The sequence below is a fragment of the Cervus elaphus genome, chromosome 13 (assembly GCF_910594005.1).
Source record: "Cervus elaphus chromosome 13, mCerEla1.1, whole genome shotgun sequence".
Taxonomy (NCBI): Eukaryota; Metazoa; Chordata; class Mammalia; order Artiodactyla; family Cervidae; genus Cervus; species Cervus elaphus.
The window spans coordinates 45993236-46018034 of record NC_057827.1 but is presented as its reverse complement, the minus strand read 5'-3'; the positions used below and the strand labels follow the sequence as shown (position 1 = coordinate 46018034).

Here is a 24799-nt window from a genome sequence, read left to right as displayed (position 1 = left end):
ATTTGGGAAATTCTGGTCATTATTTCTTCAAAAATGGTTTGCCCCTCAGCCCTTTTTTTGAAAAAAAAAATTTATTTATTTTAATGGGAGGCTAATTACCATACAATATTGTGGTTTTTGCCATACATTGACATGAATCAACCACGGGAGTACATGTGTCCCACATCCAGAACCCCCACCCACCTCCCTCCCCATCCGATCCCTCTGGGTTGTCCAAGTGCACCGGCTTTGAGTGCCCTGTTTCATGCATCAAACTTGGACTGATCATATATTTCACATATGGTAATATACATGTTTCGATGCTATTCTCTCAAATCATCCCACCCTCGCCTTCTCCCTCAGAGTCTAAAAGTCTGTTCTTTATATCTGTTTCTCTTTTGCTGTCTCGCATATAGGGTCATTGTTACCATCTTTCTAAATTCCATATATATGCATTAATATACTATATTGGTGTCTTTCTTTCTGATTTACTTCACTCTGTATAATAGGCTCCAGTTTCATCCACCTCATTAGAACTGATTCAAGTGGGTTCTTTTTAATAGCTGAGTAATATTCTATTGTGTATATGTACCATAACTTTCTTATCCATTCATCTGCCAATGGACATCTAGGTTACTTCCATGTCCTAGATATTGTAAACAGTGCTGTGAAGAATGTTGGGGGTACACGTCTCTTTCAATTCTGCTTTCCTTGGTGTGTATGCCCAGCAGTGGGGTTGCTGGGTCATATGGCAGTTCTATTTCCAGTTTTTTAAGGAACCTCCACACTGTTCTTCACAGTGGCTGTGCTAGTTTGCATTCCCACCAACAGTGTAAGAGGGTTCCCTTTTCTCCACACCCTCTCCAGCATTTACTGTTTCTAAACTTCTTGATAGCAGCCATTCTGACTGGCATGATATGGTACCTATTTGTGGTTTTGATTTGCATTTCTCTGATAATGAGTGATGTTGAGCATCTTTTCATGTGTTTGTTAGCCATCTGTATGCCTTCTTTGAAGAAATGTCTTTTTAGTTCTTTGGCCCATTTTTTGATTGGGTCATTTATTTTTCTGGTATTGCACTGCATGAGCTGCTTGTATACTTTTGAGATTCTTTGTCAGTTGCCTCGTTTGCTATTATTTTCTCCCATTCTGAAGGCTGTCTTTTCACCTTGCTTATAGTTTCTTTCATTGTGCAAAAACTTTTAAATATAATTAGGTCCCATTTGTTTATTTTTTCTTTTATTTCCATTACTCTGGGAGGTGGGTCATGGAGGATCCTGCTGTGATTTATGTCAGAGAGTGTTTTGCCTATGTTTTCCTTTAGGAGTTTTATAGTTTCTGGTCTTACATTTAGATCTTTAATCCAATTTGAGTTTATCTGTGTGTATGGTGTTAGGAAGTGTTTTAGTTTCATTCTTCTACAGGTGGTTGACCAGTATTCCCAGCACAACTTGTTAAAGAGATTGTCTTTTCTCCATTATATATTCTTGCCTCCTTTGTCAAAGATAAGGTGTCCATAGGTGTGTGGATTTATCTCTGGGCTTTCTATTTTGTTCCATTGATCTATATTTCTGTCTTTGTGCCAGTACCATACTGTCTTGATGACTGTAGCTTTGTAGTATAGTCTGAAGTCAGGCAGGTTGATTCCTTCAGTTGCTTTCTTCTTTCTCAAGACTGCTTTGGCTATTCGAGGTTTTTTTTGTAATTCCATACAAATTGTGAAATTATTTCTTCTAGTTCTGTGAAAAATACCATTGGTAGCCTGATAAAGTTTGCATTGAATCTATAGATTGCTTTGGATAGTATACTCATTTTTACTATATTGATTCTTCCAATCCATGAACATGGTATATTTTTCCATCTATTTGTGTCACCTTTGATTTCTTTCATCAGTGTTTTATAGTTTTCTATATACAGGTCTTTTGTTTCTTTAGGTAGATTTATTCCTAAGTATTTTATTCTTTTTGTCACAATGGTGAGTGGGATTGTTTCTTTAATTTCTCTTTCTGTTTTCTCATTGTTAGTGTATAGGAATGCAAGGGATTTCTGTGTATTAATTTTATATCCTGCAACTTTACTATATTCATTGATTAGCTCTAGTAATTTTCTGGTGGTGTCTTTAGGGTTTTCTATGTAGAGGATCATGTCATCTGCAAACAGTGAGAGTTTTACTTCTTCTTTTCCAATCTGGATGCCTTTTATTTCTTTTTCTTCTCTGACTGTTGTGGCTAAAATGTCCAAAACTATGTTGAAAAGTGGTGGTGAGAGTGCACACCCTTGTCTTGTTCCTGACTTTAGGGGAAATGCTTTCAATTTTTCACCATTGAGGATAATGTTTGCTGTAGGTTTATCATATATAGCTTTTATTATGTTGAGGTATGTTCCTTCTATGCCTGCTTTCTGGAGAGTTTTTATCATAAATGGGTGTTGAATTTTCTCAAAGTCTTTCTCTGCATCTATTGAGATAATCATATGGTTTCTATCTTTCAATTTGTTAATGTGGTGTATCACATTGATTGATTTGTGAATACTGAAGAATCCTTGCATCCCTGTGATAAAGCCCACTTGGTCATGATGTATGCTGTTGGATTCTGTTTGCTAGAATTTTGTTGAGAATTTTTGCATCTATGTTCATCAGTGACATTGGTCTGTTTTCTTTTTGGTGGCATCTTTTTCTGGTTTGGTATTAGGGTGATCGTGGCCTCATAGAATGAGTTTGGGAGTTTACCTTTCTCTGCAATTTTCTGGAACAGTTTGAGTAGGATAGGTGTTAGCTTGTCTCTAAATTTTTGGTAGAGTTCACCTGTGAAGCCTTCTGGTCCTGGGCTTTTGTTTGCTGGAAGATTTTTTAATTACAGTTTCGATTTCTGTGCTTGTGATGAGTCTGTTAAGATTTCCTATTTCATCCTGGTTCAGTTTTGGAAGGTTATAATTTTCTAAGAATCCGTCCATTTTTCACAAGTTGTCCATTTCATTGGCATGTAGTTGCTGATAGTTGTCTCTTATGATCCTTTGTATTTCTGTGTTGTCTGTTGTGATTTCTCATTTTAATTTCTAATTTTGTTGATTTGATTCTTCTCCCCTTTTCTCTTGATGAATCTGGCTAATGGTTTGTCTATTTTATCTATCTTCTCAAAGAACCAGCTTTTAATTTTGTGTATTTTTGCTATAGTTGGCTGTGCTTCTTTTTCATTTATTTCTGCCCTAATTTTCATGATTTTTTTTTCCTTCTACACACCCTGGGGTTTTTCATTTCTTCTTTTTCTAGTTGCTTTACGGGCAAAGTTAGGTTATTTATTTTATTTTTCTCTTGTTTCTTGAGGTAAGCTTGTATTGCTATGAACCTTCTGCTTAGCATTGCTTTTACTGAATCCCATAGGTTTGGGTTGTCGTGTTTTCATTTTCATTTGTTTTTATGCATATTTTGATTTCCTTTGATTTCTTCCATGATTTGATGGTTATTCAGAAGCATGTTGTTTAGCCTCCATATGTTTGTATTTTTAATAGTTTTTTTTCCCTATAGTTGACATCTATCTTACCACATTGTGATCAGAAAAGATGCTTGAAATGATTTCAATTTTTTTGAATTTAATGATTCCAATTAGATATACACTAACCTTCCTGAAGTTATCTCACAGCTCATTTATGCTATTTTTTTGGCTTTTTTCCTGTCTTTCATTTCTGACAGTTTCTATTGTTATGTTTTCAGATTTATGAATTGTTGCTTGTGCAATGTCTAATTGGTTGCTAATACTATCCAGTGTATTTTTCATCTCAGGTATTATAGTTTTTATCTGTCAAAGTTTGATTTTAGACAGATATTTTCAATGTCTCTACTTAATAAGCTCAATATATTTTCTAGCTCCTTGAACATATGGAATGCAAGTAAAATAACTTTTAATGTTATTTATTAATTCTATAATTTGTCATTTCTGGATCTGCTTCTATTGATTGAATTTTTCTCCTCATTATCAAATGTATTTTACTTCTTCTTTGTATGCTGGTAGCTTTTTAAAAAGAACTTATTTATTTTATAATTGAAGGATAATTGCTTTACAATATTGGTTTGATTTCTGCCATACATCAACATGAAATAGCCATAGGAATAAACATGTATGCTGGTAGCTTTTAACTGGATGGCAGATACTGCAAATTCTACCTTACTGGATGCTGGATACTCAGATGCCAATAAGTATTCTTGAATGTTATACTGAGATATATTTAAATTACCTTTAAACAGTTTGATCTTTTCAGGTTTTGTTTTAAAGCTTTTTGGGCAAGACTTCCCAAGTATCTCAGTGGTAAAAAAAAAAAAAAAAAATCCACCTGCCAATGCAGAAGATGCAGGTTTGATCACTGGGTCAGGAAGATCCCCTGGAGGAGAAAATGGCATCCTACTCCAGTATTCTTACTGGGGAAGAGGAGCCTAGTAGGCTACACTCCATGGGGTCACAAAGAGTAGGAAGAAACTGAGCGTCTGCGTGCACACACACACACACACACACACACACACACACACACACACACACAGCATTTAGTCTAATTTACATTACAAATACAAAACTGTTCTTAGTACTCTGTCACAGGCCCTGTGAATGATAAGGGTTTCTACTGTGACTGATAGGAAAAGGAACTATTCCCAGCTGTGTGTGAGCTTCAGGGATTGTTCCCTCTACTTTGTTCAGAGGACTACCTCTCTGAAGACTTAAGAGGATTGCTCTGCATAGCTCTAGAGCCATCTCTCTGTGCAGTTCTCTCCTGTCTGTTATATGCCTATAGCAACTGTAGCTGCCCTGTCCTCATTGGACTCCCAGACCTGTCTTCTCAATCCAGGGAGAATGCTAGACTCTGCAAGGATTTCTTCTTTGTACACAGCGACCTGGAAATACTCTCTAGGCAGAAATTTGAGTAACCACAGTATCACTTCAATCATTTCACATCTCTTCACTGCCTGGTATTCAAGGACTTGAAATTGTGATTTCTGTCCAGTTTTTAAATTATTTCAGGTATAAGGGTACTTGATCTTTTACTCTATCCTGGTTAGAAGTGGAAGACTGCCTATATCTTTTTAGAGGAAGAAGGTCTATGGCTTCCATCAAGGAGTAATCAAGGATGAAGCACAAGCTGGAATCAAGATTGCCTGGAGAAATATTAGTAACCTCAGATATGCAGATGACACCACCCTTATGGCAGAAAGCAAAGAAAAACTAAAGAGCTTCTTGATGAAAATGAAAGAGGAGAGTGAAAAAGTTGGCCTAAAACTGAAAATTCAGAAAACTAAGGTCATGAAATCCAGTTGCATCAGTTCAGTTCAGTTACTTAGTCATGTCCAACACTTTGTGGTCCCATGAACTGCAGCATTCCAGGCCTCCCTGTCCATCACCAACTCCTGGAGTTTACTCAAACTCCTGTCGATTGAGTTGATGATGCCATCCAACCATCTCATCCTCTGTTGTCCCCTTCTCCTCTGCCTTCAGTCTTTTCCAGAATCAGGATCTTTTCCAATGAGTTGGTTCTTTGCATCAGGTGGCCAAAGTATTGGAGTTTCAGCTTCAGCATCACTCCTTCCAATGAATATTCAGGACTGATTTCCTTTAGGATGGACTGGTTAGATCTCCTTGCAGTACAAGAGACTCTCAAGAGTCTTCTCCAACACCACAGTTCAAAAGCATCCATTCTTTGGTGCTCAGCTTTCTTCATAGCCCAACTCTCACATCCATACATGACTACTGGAAAAACCATAGCTCTGACTAGAGGGACCTTGTTGGCAAAGTAATGTTTCTGCTTTTTAGTATGCTGTCTAGGTTAGTCATAACTTTTCCCCCAAGGAGCAAGCATCTTTTAATTTCATGGCTGCAGTCACCATCTGCAGTGATTTTGGAGCCCCCCAAAATAAAGTCTCTCACTGTTTCCACTGTTTCCCTATCTATCTGCAATGAAGTGATGGGACCAGATGCCATGATCTTAGTTTTCTGAATGTTGAGCTTTAAGCCAACATTTTCACTTTCCTCTTTCACTTTCATCAAGAGGCTCTTTAGTTCTTTTTTGCTTTCTGCCATAAGGGTGGTATCATCTGCATATCAGAGGTTATTGATATTTCTCCTGGCAATCTTGACTACAGCTTATGCTTCATCCAGCTCAGCATTTCTCATGATGTACTCTGCATATAAGTTAAACAAGCAGGGTGACAATATACAGCCTTGATGTACTCCTTTCCCTATTTGGAACCAGTCTATTTTTCTATGTTCAGTTCTAACTGCTGCTTCCTAACCTGCATACAGGCTTCTCAAGAGGCAGGTCAGGTGCTCTGGTATTCCCATCTCTTTCAGAATTTTCCACATTTGCTGTGGTCCACACAATCAAAGGCTTTGGCATAGTCAATAAAGCAGGAATAGATATTTTTCTGGAACTCTCTTGCTTTTTAGATGATCCAGCAGATGTTGGCAATTTGATCTCTGGTTCCTCTGCCTTTTATAAATCCAGGCTGAACATCTGAATTTCATAGTTCATGTACTGTTGAAGCCTGGCTTGGAGAATTTTGAGCATTACATTGCTAGCGTGTGAGATGACTGCAATTGTGTGGTAGTTTGAGCATTCCTTGGCATCACCTTTCTTTGGGATTGGAATGAAAAGTGACCTTTTCCAGTCCTGTGGCCACTGCTGAGATTTCCAAATTTGCTGGCATATTGAGTGCAGTGCTTTCACAGCCATCATCTTTTAGGATTTGAAATAACTCAACTGGAATTCCATCACCTTCACTAGTTTTGCTCAGACTGATGCTTCCTAGGCCCACTTGACTTCACATTCCAGAATGTCTGGCTCTAGGTTGGTGATCACACCATCAGGATTATCTGGGTCATGAAGATCTTTTTTGTATAGTTCTTCTGTGTATTTTTGCCACCTCTTTTTAATATCTTCTGCTTCTGTTAGGCTCATACCAATTCTTTCCTTTATTGTGCCCATCTTTGCATGAAATGTTCCCTTGGTGTCTCTAATTTTTTTGAAGAGATCTCTAGCCTTTCCCATTCTATTGTTTTCCTCTGTTTCTTACATTGATCACCAAGGAAGGCTTTCTTATCTCTCCTTGCTATTCTTTGGAACTCTCATTCAAATGGCTATATCTTTCCTTTTTTCCTTTTTCTTTTACTTCTCTACTCACAGCTAAGGCCTCCTCAGACAGGCATTTTGCCTTTTTGCATTTATTTTTCTTGGAGATGGTCTTGATCCCTGACTCCTGTACAATGTCACAAACCTCCGTCCATAGTTCTTCAGGCACTCTGTCTATCAGATATAATCCCTTGAATATATTTCCATATAATCATAAGGGATTACCGTAGACTCATAAGAGATTTGCCAGTCCAGGTTCGATGCATGAGGCAGGGTGCTCAGGGCTGGTGCTCTGAGATGACCCTGAGGGATGGGATGAGTAGGGAGGTGGGGGGGGTTCAAGATGGGCAACACATGTACACACATGGCTGATTCATGTCAATGTATGGCAAAAACCACTACTATACTGTAAAGTAATTAGCCTCCAATTCAAATAAATAAGTTAAAAAATATAAAAAATTTTTTAAAATTTTTAAAAAGGAAAAATAAATCATAAGGGATTTGATTTAGGTTATACCTGAATGGTCTAGTGGTTTTCTCTACTTTCTTCAGTTTAAGTCTGAAATTGGCAATAAGTTCATGATCTGAGCCACAGTCAGCTCCCAGTCTTGTTTTTGCTGACTGTATAGAGCTTCTCCATCTTTGGCTGCAAAGAATATAATCAATCTGATTTCGGTATTGACCATCGGGTGATGTCCATGTGTAGAGTCTTCTTTTGTGTTGTTGGAAGAGGGTGTTTGCTATGACCAGTGTGTTCTCTTGGCAAAACTCTATTAGCCTTTTCCCTGCTTCATTCTGTACTCCAAGGCCAAATGTGCCTGTTACTCGAGGTATTTCTTGACTTCCTACTTTTGCATTCTAGTCCCCTATAATGAAAAGGACATCTTTTTTGGGTGTTGGTTCTAGAAGTTCTTGTAGTCTTCAAGAAGCATTCAATGTCAGCTTCTTCAGCATGACTGGTCAGGGCATAGACTTGGATTACTGTCATATTGAATGGTTTGCCTTGGAAACGAATAGAGATCATTCTGTCATTTTTGAGACTGCATCCAAGTAGTGCATTCTGGACTTTTTTGTTGACTATGATGGCTACTCCATTTCTTCTAAGGGATTTTTGCCCACAGTAGTAGATATAATGGTCATCTGAGTTAAATTCACCCATTCCAGTCCATTTTAGTTTGCCAATTCCTAAAATGCCAATGTTCACTCTTGCCATCTCGTTTGACCACTTCTAATTTGCCTCGATTCATGGACCCAACATCCCAGTTTCCTATGCAATATTGCTCTTACAGCATCACTTCATGCTAAATAGATAGGGAAACAATGGAAACAGTGACAGACTTTATTTTGGGGGGCTCCAAAATCACTGCAGATGGTGACTGCAGCCATGAAATTAAAAGACCCTTGCTCCTTGGGGGAAAAGTTATGACTAACCTAGACAGCATACTAAAAAGCAGAAACATTACTTTGCCAACACGGTCCCTCTAGTCAGAGCTATGGTTTTTCCAGTAGTCATGTATGGATGTGAGAGTTGGGCTATGAAGAAAGCTGAGCACCAAAGAATGGATGCTTTTGAACTGTGGTGTTGGAGAAGACTCTTGAGAGTCTCTTGTACTGCAAGGAGATCTAACCAGTCCATCCTAAAGGAAATCAGTCCTGAATATTCATTGGAAGGAGTGATGCTGAAGCTGAAACTCCAATACTTTGGCCACCTGATGCAAAGAACCAACTCATTGGAAAAGATCCTGATTCTGGAAAAGACTGAAGGCAGAGGAGAAGGGGACAACAGAGGATGAGATGGTTGGATGGCATCACCAACTCGATGGACCTGAGTTTGAGTAAGCTCTGGGAGTTGATGTTGTACAGGGAAACCTGGCATGTTGTAGTCCATGGGGTTGCAAAGAGTCGGACACAACTGAGTGACTGAACTGAAGGAGTTATCTTCTCTCTGCTAAAGATTATTCTGAGCAGATTTGTAAATTACTATAGATTATTCAGAGTGGATTTATACTGATATGGATTCTTATTGTTTTCATGGATTGTTTCACATATTTTAATCTGTATCTGTTGTAGGAAGTGAAATTCAAACTGTTCAAATAATAAAAATCTTAGTCCTCTATAATAAATACATCACAAATTCAGAACAATATTTTGGGAAATGTGATACTCTAAGGTAATAGAGGCAGATTGTACTGTTGGCCAAAATGTAAAGCCTGAATCATATAAAGAAGTCAAAGGAAAAAAATTCAAGCTTTTTTGGTTCATAAAGAAAAAAAGGAGGAGATGATAAATAAAAACATATGATTCAAACGAAAATTAGTCTTACAGTATAAAAAGTATACACAGAGATTATTTTTATAGATAACACAAAATAAACCAAAGTAAATCTGGGAAAAGAGCTTGAATGTAGAAAGAACGAAGTGGAGTTGGTCAAATAATTATGTAATTTCAAATCTCGATGATAAGTGAGAAAGATGCTTTTGAGTTCTGTCTGTTTTAACTCCCAGAATTTAATAAAAGATTTTTTGCTTTCTTCCAGTTAAAAAGAGAGAGAGATTCATTATTTACCTAGTTAGGAGAATTAGAGAAACTTACTTAATTGACATTTTTACTTTTATCTGAATTTTTCTGAATATTAAGGAAAGATTTTCCATATTTTATCAACATTAACTCTAAACTTGAAGCCAGTAATTACCTCCAGAGGCCTAGCATTATTGTTCTTTGTATATTTGCATTAACTACACATTTTCTGGAAAAGGAAGATGTCTTGTTTACCTTTGAATCTCTAACACTGATTATTATAGAGTATCACTTAGAAAAAATCCATTTGTTTAACAAATACTACAGAGTACCTGTTAAATCCTACATGCTATTTGGGGTTTTTAGGAATGTAAAGGTGAGGAGAACCTGAAATGTGGCTGTTTTCTTCAGACTAGTGGAGAAGATCAACAGTAATTAAATCATCACACAAATAGAAGTGACATGAAAAATGAGGCATACTGGACAGACGATTAGGTGACATCTCTTATACAAGCTATTTCCAAAGTGACTGATTAAAAAAATTCTACAGTACAGAGACAGAGTTAGAGCCTCTAATTCTAAGTCCCAGAACCTAGCCTGCACCCTCAGAATGACTTCATTGAATACCTCATGGAGAATTTCCTTCAGAAATAACTTGAAGAAAAGAGAGTATACCATGGGGGACTACACATCATATCTTAGAACCTGGAAACACTGACCCTACCTTCAAGAAGAAAGGTTAAAAGTCATCTGCTTGGTGATCTCATGAAAGTGAAATACTCAAATAGGAACATAAAACTCAAAGCCAGTTTTTGAGAATATGAACACTGAGAATTAATATAGTAACTAGACCAAATGCCAGAATGAAACAAAATTATGAAATAAAAAGTGTGTTCATTCATTTAGCAAATGTCTATTAAAATCTACTACATGTGGGTATGTCCCAGACCCTGGAAAAACAGCACTGAATGTTCCTGTGCACAGAAGAGGATGTCATAGCGGCAGGGACACAGGATGGAAAAGCAAACAGACCACTTAGAGGCTCCTGAGTCTCTTTAAAGGCAGCCTCCACATGGGTGAAATACTTGTTTGCTTAACAAAGCAACCTGGACTCTTTACCCAACCAACAGAGATCAGATGTTAGAAATAGTTCCAACATTTTTAGGTACATGGTATTCACTGCATTGTTGACATTAGTGCTGCTTGCTACTCTTCTCTCCCTTTCTCGAGGGACTGTCAACTTGTTTAGCACAGAGGACCTTATTTGCTACCTCAGCATTCCAGAAAACCTACACATCCAGCATCCAACCTACTGGTTGGATGGCACTTGGTCCACCTGTAATGTTTATCTACCTCTCTGTAGTAGCTTGAGCCTCTCAGAAGTAGCCAATATTTCAAAGCTAAAGCTTACCTTTACCACATAAGTAGGATAAAAATGTCCACAGCTAGTCTGCAGAGGTCCACTCCTGCATCCCTGATCATATGATTTCAAGTAAATCTCCAGAGAAACACAGTTCTGTCTCCTCCAAAGCAACCTGAATGCTTCTAAAATGTTAGAGCTTCTCCAGGTGCAATTGGTTTTTATGTAAACTTTATTATGGTCACTACTATGCTTAGATGTTTCAAACTATAGGTAAAAAATAACCTCTTCTACACTTTCAAACATAGGAGGAAAAAAAAGGAAGAAAGAAAAGAAAGGACTCCAACTAAATAGCTTCACAACAAACAGGTCATTTTAAGAAAAGACATCCAATTATATAGAATCTGATTGCTGATAATAACTTGGACGTCTTAAGAAATTTAGCAACTTCAGCATAAAACAATTGAAGTGAACTATTGAGGATAAAATCATCCCCTAGACTCAACATAACTACAGCTGCAAAAAGAGTGAGAAAGCTTACTGATTCACTGCCCCCTCTGTTCCCAGTTCCCAATGCCAAACACATCAGACAGCAAATATTAAGGCTTTGTTAAAATTAAAATTCATAGGAGAAGACTGTTTTTCAGTGGCAATGTTATATTTGATTTTTCAATTTTGAATCTTGGACTGTCTTAAAACATAGAACTGATGATATAAATACACAAGAAAAAATTTCCATTGTATCTATATATGTATGTATGTGTCTATTTCACTTATGTAAGTCAAACATGAGAATTAGGCCTTGAACTAACAGACACTAACTTCAAGGTCCTTTGGGGAATGCAATCTTTTCATCTATAAATCCTTTCCCTTAAGGATATGAAGGTTTTCTCAATAAGTGTGTATTCTATATTATAATAAAACAATTCTAGCTATATGTTTTTCTTTCATCTAGCAACAGCCTGAATTTACAGTCAATTTGGAAAATTCTTAAAAGCAGTCCACACCTCTACCTTGAGCACTGCATTAAAACTCTCAGAGGAAACTTGCTAGTTCTCAGCAACGCATCTCTATTTGAAGGCGCTCGACGCAGGAACAATGGAGACTGTTTTACACAGGGACAGTGTGAATTCCTATCATGGAAAGAAAAGGCAAGTGGCATACTTTACTTCATTGCCTTGTCTGTAGAGCATACACATAGCTCTATAAGCTCTGAGAGTGGTAAGCCATCTCCTAGCAAAACCTTCATGGTGTATTGCGTGATTAGTGATGTTGTTGGTGAAGGAATGATTGAAAGAATTAATGGCTTAGTTTGGTAAAGTTAAGTGTAGTCTCCATATGATTTCTCTAAAAGACAGTGAAACTAAAATTCATCTTAGTAGTAGGCAAATGAATCTCTGTGTTATGATAAATGGAGTTTCTTTTAGAGGTTGGAGATAACTATTCCTTTAGTTAGCAAAATCACTGTTAAGAGGAACACATTTTCCAAGTCCTGAAAGAATGTTTTTCTGAGAAAAATGAGAGAGCATCATGATTTAAAAAAGAAACTATCACTCACAGATTCCTTTCCCATCTTCTTTTGCAGCCGTGTTTGCCACTGGACAGCTTGCATGACGATGGCTTCCCACCTTCTTTCAAGATTTACAATGATCAGCTGCATGGGCTGGTGGTCTGCATTCAGGTTGCAGGTCTCCCGGTCATCCAGAAGATGTTGGCATAAACGCAGGATGGAGGCCACTCCGCGACGTCGCTGTTTGATTTCACGACAGAGGGACTGCAATGCAAAGAGGGACCGATCCATGAGCATTTACAGGACAGAGTTCCCTTAAACATACAACATTCTCTTACATCATAATTTTAAATTGTAGGGATATGCTTAACCATGAATAAACAGGACAAGAAGGCCTCTGGAGTTACTTTTGGATTGCATATCTTCTACCCAAGTGATTTTTGCTTCATCTCATTCTTCTCCTCCTCTCCCCCCCTTTTTTAAACATTTCTACATCTAAAATGTTGGGTCCCTCTTTGATACCTAGGTGATTAACTTAATGAAACAAATCATTTAGGTCATATAAATGCCAAACAGATTGCCATGCTTTGCTTCAAGGCCATAGAAAACACAAAAGACAGAAAAATCCTCCAAAAGAAAATGGGATATTTCCAAGTTTTCTCCTAGAATCTCTGCAGCCAAAAGTTTACTTTTCTACTGACTAGAAATAAGTTAAATAAGATTGTAAAAAAAATGATATATAACAGCTATTATTTGAAAAAAATATGGTAAGCAACATTTCTCTTCTGAAACTTGATTAACAAAGAAATAATATTTTGAAAACAGAAATTAGGATACAGGATGATTACTGCATTATTTGTTAGTTGCTCTGTTTCTCTTAATAGACATTCACACTATTTAAGAAGGATATGCATGCATCAAAATAACATTTTGCCCCCAGAAGCATTTGTATTGCTGCAGTGACCCTAAGCTGAATGATTCAAGCAAAATAGTGGGCACACACGTCTTAAAATATTGTATCTTTTCTTTGCCTACGGATAGTGTGTAAGTGATATTCTAATTCAAAGCCTTCAGGAGAAATGATGATTATATCCACAAACATCACTGAATTACTAATCTCCCTCTACTGCTACAATTGGACTTTTCTAACAGTTAACAGATTGCTTATTAATCAACAAGGGTAAACAAGACAATGCAATTTAATTTAGTGCTAGAGTTTTAATGCCTGAAAGTATTTGTGCTTAAAATGTTAATCTAGATAAGGCTTCATTAGAAGAAGTCTTAAAATGATTAAGTGCGGTTCACTGAAATGTGCACAGTGGTAGTAGATCAGCAGGTGGACGTTTCATACAGATGTTCCATTTATTGATATAATACATGCTATAGCCATTTAAATGACCCTCACTCAGTAATAGCTGGAATTCTATTATTTCTGTAATGAGAGAACCCTGTACCTTTAATATTTCTGAATTTTAAATAAGGAGAATGACAAATTCCCACACCTCTATTTATAGCAAAATATGACTAGGAATTTTATTATTCAATTTATACCAGTACAGCATTTTCAGTTATGTTTCTTGAACTTAGCCTTATTTATTTTCCTAGGGTTCATTACTATTTTCCTTATATAACTCCTGATTGAACCACCAGGTCTGACAAATTTCTTTACTGACACTATTCATTAGTTCAATGCTGAATGGAGAGAAACTCCTACACAATCAAAGATAAAACTTAAAGAGTTTACCAAGGCAACAGGCATTGTTTCCATCTCCTCCTCCAATTCTGCTGACTTTCTCTTTTACGTGCTTTCTCTCTTTCCCTCTATTTCACTCTCTCTCTCACACACACACATAAGCTTCAATTTGGTCTCTTGCTCTAGAACTGTTGAGCAAGTCAAACTATTAAGTCGACTTAATATCTGTCAATTTTACACCCAAAGTTCAACACTTCAAGATGACATAATAATATAACCAACTGGGATTGCTTCAAAAGAGTTCTATGAATATATATATATAGAATATTTTACTTTTGTTTGTGTTTGTCATTAATTTGTTAAAAGGGTGGGGAGCAGGGCTAGAAAATCAAAAGAGATGTTCCATGCTGCCAAACTGGATCTTGCAAACTTCTATTTTAAGTTGCCTAAAATAATAACTGCATTTCTCCAGCCAACAAAGAATCCTGATGTTTCTTAGCTGAATGAGAATTTGCCAGGGATGGCAGTAAAGGTATGTGTGGTGTTAGTCAGCACGGCCACATGAGGTGATATTTACAAAGCAGTCCAAACGGGCTTTATTCATCTCACAGGTGTTTTCAAAGTTCTGAAATAGGACATGTGAGGTGGCCAGGGGAAATGTTCATAAAGCTGATTAGCCATAACTTTTAATATGAATCTAGTTTATGGGGTCGCACAGAGTCAGACATGACTGAAGTGACTTAGCAGCAGCAGCAGCAGAACATATCCAGTATTTAAGTATCCACATCTGAACCCCAGTCAGTTGATAGGTTTTAACCATGTGCTAGGTGTTTTTAAAAATTGTTGACACTCACTATCAGATTTTTATGTCTCCATAATTTTGCAAATTAAAAAAATTTAAATATCCAAAGAACTCAGTGTATATTCTAGATTAATAATTTACCCTCTAGGCACACTTCAGAAATAACACTACTTTAAAGAGGAGAGGAACACTGAGAATTTTACATGGAAACATATTTTTCAGTACCTTTTTACATCTAAGAGATATAATTGATAAAATTACATTCTTTTACATAAATGTGTTTCCATGTCAACCATTAAAATATACATATTTATTTATAATCACAAATACATACTAAATAAAATCAGTACATTTGCTGGCAATGTTTCTTAGAATCAGTAGAGTTCACATTATTTCTATGATAAACTATGCATAGAGAAATGTTAAATATAACTACATAGGAACAAAATGATTATTATAACTATTTTTGGTTTACATTTTTAGAGAAAAGCACTTTTAAACAGAAACCCAAGCTAAGCAATCTAAGTAAGTCTCAGAAACAAGACGAACTCATCCCTGCCTCCAGACCTCCTCAAATGTGTATTGTACCTTGCATCTGCTAGGCACTATTTCAGGCATGGAGGCGTCAAAAAAGATCAAGTTACTGTTCCCGTTCTCAAGAATCAAAAGTCTGCTGGAAATGGACTAAACAAATAAGTGTGAAACCAAGAATGATACAGAGGTAAGTGCTAACAGAAGTTTATGCAGGTTGCTATCAGAGGAGTCAGGAAATCAGGGAAACGATGTGAGCCAGATTGTCCAAGTTGGGTAGTTGAGGTTACAAGGACAGAAGGTCCAGTAGCAAGTAGTCTGGGACACTGGGAGCACCAGGCAGGTTGGAGAAAAGAGAGAATGGAGCCCCTGGAAAAGGCAGTAAAGAATGGGAAAATCTGGAAGGTTTTGTTATACATACACATGCATCTATTCTTTTTCAAACTTTCTCCCATTTAGGTTGTTACATAATATTGAGCAAAGTTCCCTATGTTACATAGTAAGTCAATGTTGGTTATCCATTCTAAATATTGCAGTGTGTACATGTCAGTCCCAAACTCCTTAACTATCCCTTCCTCCCACCCTTCTTTCCTAGCAACCATAAGTTTGTTCTCTAAGTCTGTAAGTCTTTTTGCTGTATATCTGAAACTAATACAACACTGTTAATCAACTATACTCCAATATAAAAAGTTAAAAAATAAATTCTGGAGAAGATATGAGGAAAAGGGAACCCTCCTACATTGTTGGTGGGAATGTAAACTGGTGCAGGAACTGTGGAAAACAGTGTGGAGGTTTACCAAAAAACTAAAAAGAAAATTAACATATGATCCAAAAATACCACTCCTGGGCATATACGCAGACAAACTCTAATCCGAAATGATACATGCATCCCTAGGTTCATGCATGGATGTGTGCTAAGTCACTTCAGTCATGTCCAACTCTTTGTGGTCCTATGGAGTGTAGCTCGTCAGTCTCCTGTCGATGGGATTCTCCAGGCAGGAATATGGGAGTGAGTTGCCATTCCCTTCCCTAGGGGATCTTCCTGACCCAGGGATTGAACTCACATCTCCTGTTCTCCTGCATTGTAAGTGGATTCTTTACCACTGACCCACCAGAAAAGCCCTAAGTTCTACTCACAAGAGCCAAGACATGGAAACAATCTAAATGTCCATTGACAGATGAATGGACAAAATGATGCCGTACATATCTACAGTGGAATATTATTCAGCCATAAAAAAGAATGAAATAATGCCATTTGCAGTAACATGGATGCAACCAGAGATTATTATACTAAGTGACGTAAGTCAGAAAGAGAAAAACAAATACAATTATTTGTCTGTTTCACTTATAGATAAGTGAAATATTTATTTCACTGATATGTGGAATCTAAGATATGACATAAATGAACCTATCTATGAAACAGACTCACAGACTCATGGACATAGGGAACAGATTGGTGGCTGCCAAGGGGAGTGGGTAGGGGAGGAATGGATGGGGAGGTTATGGTTAGCAGATTTAAGTTATTATACATGGAATGGATAAACAACAAAGTTCTACTATATAGCACAGAGAACTATATTCAGTATCCTATGTTAAACCATAATGGAAAAGAATATTTTAAAAAGAATATTTTAAAAGATGTATATATGTATATATACCTACGTATGTATATACATAAATATATAACTGAATCACTTTGCTATACAGCAGATTAATGCAATATTGTAAATCAACTATACTTAAACTAAAATTTACTATTTTAATTTACAAAAAGAAAAATTTGGAAGATTTTTCTTTATCGCCAGTTTTGAAGCACTGTCCTTGATATCCAATGAGATCACGTTGGTTCCTAAGCATAATCATATTGCCTTCTCAGAAAAGTAGAAAGGGAAGAAGTGGGAAAGAGAATATAAATATAAAGAAGGAGAATAATCAACATGTCTAAGAGAAAAAGATTCCAAACGCTTTTGTATTTAGTTATCATTATTATTTGGTAATCTTTAGTCATTTTTTTCCTAAAGAGCTACCTTTGTTAGTATGGAGGTCATTGTCTTAGTATCACTTCAGAATCTGATTGTTGGAATACAGTTTGGTGTGCTACTTTTAAGTCTCTAATGACCTACTTTATTTGCTTATTTTACATTTCTACTCAGTTTCTTCATCTTACTTTAAAAGTCGATTTGCTATAAAAGTTGAGAAGTACATAAAAGCAAAAATCAAAGTTCCTAAGTTGTTTTTTCCTTTACAGTTCACCAACACTTTAAACATATCTTCTTGGACGTGTTACAAGAGAGCTGTCGACAGATTGAAGGTATTTGTTTTACACTTACAAACTAGCAATATGATTTTCAATCCACTAATGGTGATACAAAGGGGTGTTTTGGTTTATCTGGGGGTTTTCTCCTCTCCTGACCTGCTCTATGAGTTTCTTTGATAGCTGAAACTACTGATATTATGGAGCCAAATGTGATGGTGGTGTAGTTTTATTAACTGAAATAATAAATCAATTATTTTTAAAATTGTTATTGAATGGCTAAAAAAATTCATGAATCAATCAATGAATATATCTTTTCAGCCAGTGATAACTTTATATTATTCATATTTGCTTGATGATCTCCAGAATTTTAATATAATTAAGAATGCTGATTGTTTTAATAGTATATTGGGGGATTTTATACCTTTGGGTTACTTTTTTCAAGTAAGTAATTTACCAACTAGTGACTAACATGTTTGGCATTGCGCTAAATTAAATAGGAGTTTTGTTCTGAGAGAGTTTACATAGTAATCAAAACCTTGATGACTGTTTGGCAGGTACAAGGCATCCCATAATGTTAATGCCTATAGCCAACATATGAGAAGAATGTATAGCGGATGGGAAAAATGAGAGGCTATGATGCTACCTCTATGATTCTCCACAAGATGCTTTTGGCTTGTTGGTTTGGAATCATCATTTGGAGGCAAGGTTGGGAAAGATGACATGAATGATACTTCTCATAGCAACAAACAACTATTGGTTGTCATGTGTCAAACACCATACTTTTCATTACAGGATTGGTACTGGTGGATAAGAGGCCAATAATATGATGTGGTACCTGATCTTAAGGGCTTGTAAACTCGCTGTAAAGAGAAGACTCTTGGCCACTCACAATAAGAGATATCAATGCAACACAAAGGTTTTTGTTAAGACCTAACCCATCAAGTTATTGTAGGTTTTTAAATGAGGTAAGTGAGGGATTGGGGGCAGGAGGAGAAGGGGGCGACAGAGGATGAGATGGCTGGATGGCATCACCGACTCGATGGGTATGAGTTTGGGTAAACTCCAGGAGTTGGTGATGGACAGGGAGGCCTGGCGTGCTGCGATTCATGGGGTCGCAAAGAGTAGGACACGACTGAGCAACTGAGCTGAACTGAACTGAACCCATCAAGTTATTGTAGGTTTTTAAATGAGGTAAGTGAGGCAAATGTACCTTGTGAACAGTGAGGCTGTGACCCAAAAGTAACACGGAGTTGATATACATACTAAATTATGGGCACTGACTTTGAAGATGAGAAAGATCATTACCAGCTAAAGTAGATAATTGCTAGAGTTCTCCTCTTAGTAGTATTTTCTTAGTTATTCTTCACTAATCTCCAATACTAATGACAAATCTTTTGTATATTTCTGTATGCTATGCATTTTCTTAGGTATTTCTTATGTATCAACTCATTTAATTCTCAGAATAGCACTCTGAGATCACATGAATGATATCGGCTTCTTGAAGAGGGTCTGAGACATACATTACTGTCATTTACCTATTTTATAAATGAGATGATGGAGACACGAAGAGGTTAAGTATCTGACCAGTGATGACACAGTTAATAAGGAGCAAAGGATTTTAACACATGCAACCTGAATCAAGAGCCAATCCATGAAACTATGCCACCCTGCCTTTCATAAGAGAGCTGAAGAAGCTTGCAAAATTTTGACATTTTCAGACCATCTCTGCCCCTGAGTCCTAATCAGAAGTTGTTGCAGCCATAAACTTACTGTCGATGAGAGGACCAACAACTTGGTTCATATACCTGTCAGGGGTTTATCTTATACCCATTCCTAACCCTGCAAATACAGTAAGAATTAGTAAACTATGCAATTCTTAAGCCTAGGGAAGTTAAGATAGCAGAGGTGGAAAAATATGAATTAATTCATTGAACAGATATTTAATAAACACATATTATAATGGACACTGTTCTCAGCGGTTGAGATACATCAGTGAACAAAACATAGTCAAAATGTTCTGCCCTCAAGAACCTCATATTTTAGCAGACAGTGGGAGCTAATCTCTTTTCTGAGAAAGATGTAAATTATATAAATAATAAAGAAGAGATTTAACAAAAGTGAGAAACATTCATTAGGCAAATGATTAGCAAAGTTTCCAGCAAGGGGTCAGGAGATATTTTGGTCCTGACAGCTCCATTCTTGAGACAATTATGTGCTTAACTATACCTACTGTATAATGTATGCTGCAAATAAGAATTTCCAACCTACAATTGTAAAGGAGTAATTCTTCAAAACAGAAAAAAAAATTAAAACACCCAAGTGAGGTGTGAATGATGACTTGAATATTTTAAAGAAAATATGGACAAAAGACATCTTCATATTTTAACTGATTTCGAACTTAAAAGACACCAGCCAATACAGGAACTCAGCTCAGTTGCAAACTCTGGGACTTGATCTATACTGAAGCTAAATATTCTATAAGCATGCAGTGAAGTGCAAAAAATAGCAATTGAAAAATGACATGATTAAATGGCACGACATGCAATCATTTGCTCTCAATTATATCAATGTATCTTCTTCATTTCTAGGAGTCAGGCAGAAATATTGTTTTTTAAATGCCTCTATTAAATTGGTCACCAATAATAAAATAGATGAGAGTCCTAATAAGCTCATTTACATACCATACATCATACACTACAAAACTATTCTCTCCAAACAGTTTTACTCATAGATTTGTCTCCTGGTTGTCATGCGTCTTTGCTACATTAGCAGATTTTAAAAGCATAATACTGCCTTCAGGACCATTTGTAGAAAAACATTTGTGAAACTTTTCTAGTTAACCCTTGGCAAGGTCCTTATTGCTAATTATGGAAAAGGTATTGATATAATATCTTGGCTGTCACATTTTATTATGATGACGGTAGAAGCAGAATCTAGGTCTGACATTTTGGAAATACCATCTAATTGCAAGTCAGAAACAGAGAATGACAGTTTTAAGTAGATTATAACTTCTTGCAAAATAACAAACTGGTTTATTTAATGTAAAAGCTAGATTTTAAAAATAGCATTAAAGCCCCCTGAATTGATTCACCAAGCACATCTCTATTGGCTTCTTGAAGAGGGTCTGGGATGTGTGCCAAAATAGTTTTAAAATTGTACATGACAGTATAAGTCTAGATTCTAACACTAAATGATTTCTTTTAGCCATTTAAAATCAAAGTATTCTCAGTGAACACTTTCATTTGTAAGAAAAACCATCTCCCCTCTGTTCATCTAGGCTGCAGATAAGTGAAATGCCATCTTTACCACCATGGCCTAATTAGCCTGACCTTTGACCTAGAAAAAGATCTTGTTCTTGTAATCTAGAATCCTCACCAATCAAGATGAATCATTAAGGGCTACCATGACTATTACTACTAAAAATTCTTAGACACCCTTTGATGAATGGTGTCATCGAAGGAAAAACCATTCTTTTAACATACTCATATTTATGTTTTAATGTTTTATACATTCATCTGTTTAAAAAATATTAATTCTATTTGGAAAGGAGTATTTCTATTCCTCTTAGCTACTTCTTAACTGTGGACCAAACTTAATAAGCATTCTAAAAATGAAGATTCTGTGTTATTCCATGAAAGCTGTTGCTAGCCCTGTGTGGCATTCTTTAATTTCTTTGTGACTTACCCTACACTATGTTAAGTACTTTTAAATATGTTTGTTTTTAAGAATCAAGCTCAGTGGTCATGTGCTTAGTTCATATCCACATGTAATTAGTAGTATGTTATATACTTCCTTTTCTAAATTAAAAATACTATTAAAATTCCAGACATATAGCACAATATGAAGATTAAGTTACTCTAAAGAAAATGGTAATAGCTTACGGATTGCTTGTGTCATTACTAAAATGCTGGTATCTATTACAGAGTCCCTCTGGAATAAAGAATGCACTTTTGGCAATAATCTCCTAAAACACGTCCATTATTGTTAAGATGCTAAACTAGTTTGCAATTATAGAAAGGTAACTTTTAGCAATAAGAGGGAAGGGGTGCTGGATATAAATGCAACTTAGCCATTATACTATAAATACCTTTTCTGAAAATCCTACAGTCACTCTTTTCATAAGTAGATAAGGCGTTAATTGCCATTTATTTTTACATTATTATATTTTGAAATCTTTTTACAATGCCTACTGTGCTTTTTATCTTTTACTGATTCCATGGGAAGTATTTTAAAGTAATACTCTCTTCGTCTGGAGAACAGACGAAGGCGATTTTCTTCTCTGGGTTATTTATGGATCCCAACTATCTGAACTCATCTGTGAGTTCAGGTGAAAGAAGAATCATCATAAAAAACCACACCTGGAGAATGAAGTACCATTCAGAAGGAAAGCCAGAGAACACAGGAGCGAGGATGACACATACGGAATTCCCAGGGATAATGTGGAACATAGAGAAGACAGATCATTGGACTAATTAATTTCACAAATCAGTCAACTCTGCTGTGTGATACTTTTCTAATGCTCTTATCCATACACAGTTGACTATTCCTCAACCATCTTCTCCACCAAATCCTATTTTTTTCAGACTTATCTCTGGCTAACTTACTTGTATTTCCTATGAAGCCACTCCTGGAACTCATCACAAAGCTCAGTGTTACTTGAAATATAACAGCTAGGAACTGGTATTTTAGGGAAGTATTACTGCTATTCAAGAATCCTACAGATAGGAAGTAAATGAATTCCAGAACTCTGGGGACCCAGCAAGAGTGCAGGAAGAAAGTTAGGCTATGGGGAATAACACCACTAAAAAAGAGGAAAATGATACTAGGGACAAAAGTCAACATTAGAAAGACCTTTCTGTTTTTTCATTTATACCTTCCTGACCTGGAAGAGGCTGAGGTATTATAGCCAGCTCTATAAACTTCATATTTCTGATTTTATTTTCATAGCACCTAAAATAAATAGGACACTTTCCTGTGGGTTTGGACCATTGGGAATTTGCTTCTTAGCTCTTTCTTTTGCATTTGTGGAGGAAGCCCAGGGCAACTTGACTCCTTTTTCACCGGCTTTCAGTATTCCCAGATGTGCAGTAATACTAACCGCACTCTCAGGGTCGTTTAGAAGTTTAACTAATACATAATGGCAAAACACTCTTCAACTGTTACATGAAGTAGTAGAGAGATGCTGACTAAATATTAGCCAACTGGTAAATTGCTATAATGATTACTTAGCTCAAAGCAATATTCCACAACCTTATGGGAAGGAAATGTAATAAGAACTTCATTCTTTAAACACTCCCACAGCTCAAACAAAGCAGAGGTCCAGGAGAAATTTTTGAGAGCAGTTTCTTGAACAAAGCTAATTTTCCTTTTAGAAGAATATGTTTTCTTTTTTCTGAGAAAAGACACCACATCCTTCTGCTGCTTGCTCCCCCAAACAAGATTAAATACATTGGAGAATAGTTTTCTCATTAATCTCCTTCATCTGTCAGCAACGTAGAACACAAGTGATCTAAGCATAAATGTGTTTTAGTGGAACATTTGAGAGGCAACTTGGATTGAGGGGGGAAAGGAACAACTTACATTCTTCTTATACAATAACTAGTTATGTGATCTTCAGTAAATGATAGAACTTTTATGTGCCCTCAATACCCCATCTCTAAAATGCAATGATCCTTTAGTGTTTACCATCTTCTTGTATCTGATTATTATATAACTTTGTTCTGAGACAGGAAAAATTTCATATGGTGGTCCTTTAAAAAATAATATCTTGATCATACTGCTTTGTGGACCCTGCTTCCTACAATGCCTTGTGAATTTTGTAACCCAGAGGTTGATAGCATTCTCTCATGTGGGTGGCAGGAGGGCTAAGGTACAATATATCTCAATAAATGATGCTTGTTATGGAAACTAAGAGCATCAAGAGGGGGGAATGAAGAAGGAATTCATAGGGCCTGGACTCCATCTCAGGCCTGTCTGTGCTGATCGTGCGCGGCCACCTCTCCAGTGGACTCTGAACTCTGTGCTTAGCGCCTGTGGGAATGACAATGGAAGGATAAGAACCCCCTCTGGGCAGGGGAATCTTGAAGAACAGACACTAATCACCCCTGCCTCCGGACACTATCTATCAGAATGTAAGCACAGGCTTATCAGTTATTAACTATTTGGAATGTAACTGCGGGCTTATTGATTATTGACTGTTTGAACACATAACACGTGAATGAGGGGGTTATTGTAGTTGTATTTACCCTTCCTTTGTTTATGTAAGTCTCAAGGGAATTGGGGTAGTGGGTTTTGGACACATGGGGTATAAAAGATTTTCACAAATGCTAGTCGGGGCCCTTGGCTAAGAGGAGACTCTGCCTTGGGCCCGCCGGTGTAATAAACTGCACTCCACTAAAAAAAAAAATAATAATAATAATAATAAAACATTGAATATCTCTATTCAGTTGCATGAGGACTCTCATCTTTGCTGATAAACTTTTAGGGATGATAGAATATTAGTTTCATTTAGTCTGTATCATTCTTACTCATTTTCCTCTTCACTGGCCTGCACTGTGGGCAATGGCTTTAACTGGACAAGTGGGTGGTTGCAATCATTTGCACAAATCATCCTTACTTAGTCTCAAGATTCTTCTCATGTCTTGGTCATGTTCTAACATCTTCAAAGTCTAACTCCAAATATTTTCATAGTAAGAACCACATGCCTAAGCAAAGTACACAAGACTGTAAATTTAACTTCCAGTGTTGCTTTTGTAAAACTGTGAAGTCTGTTATACCAGAGTTTATATTATAGACAGTTAGGGTGACATAGTTGAATGGATCCATTGGTTCTGTTGCTGGTAGTCCTGGCTGACAGATAAAGAAGTGAATTGGTTTTCAAACATCTCTCCAGGCTCTAGAGGACATTTCTCCTGTCATGACTGAGCAGCAATAAAGAGGGACATTTTTTAGAAAAAGAGAAGAGCATAGGACAAGGAGGAGCCAGCACAGGATAATAGGAGGAGCCTATTATCCTGTGCTTCTCAAATGAGCTTCTAACATCA

At 36.6% G+C, this 24799-nt stretch overlaps 1 protein-coding gene across 3 annotated transcripts in view; it reads right to left on the bottom strand.

Annotated features, from left to right (window-relative positions):
- Positions 1–24799, bottom strand: part of AKAP6 (A-kinase anchoring protein 6) — a 493795-nt gene that overhangs the window by 41679 nt on the left and 427317 nt on the right. For all 3 annotated transcript variants that reach the window (XM_043921795.1, XM_043921796.1, XM_043921797.1), the window contains exon 12: positions 12522–12737. In XM_043921795.1, the coding sequence (XP_043777730.1) occupies positions 12522–12737 (216 nt within the window). The remainder of the gene's footprint in view (positions 1–12521; positions 12738–24799) is intronic.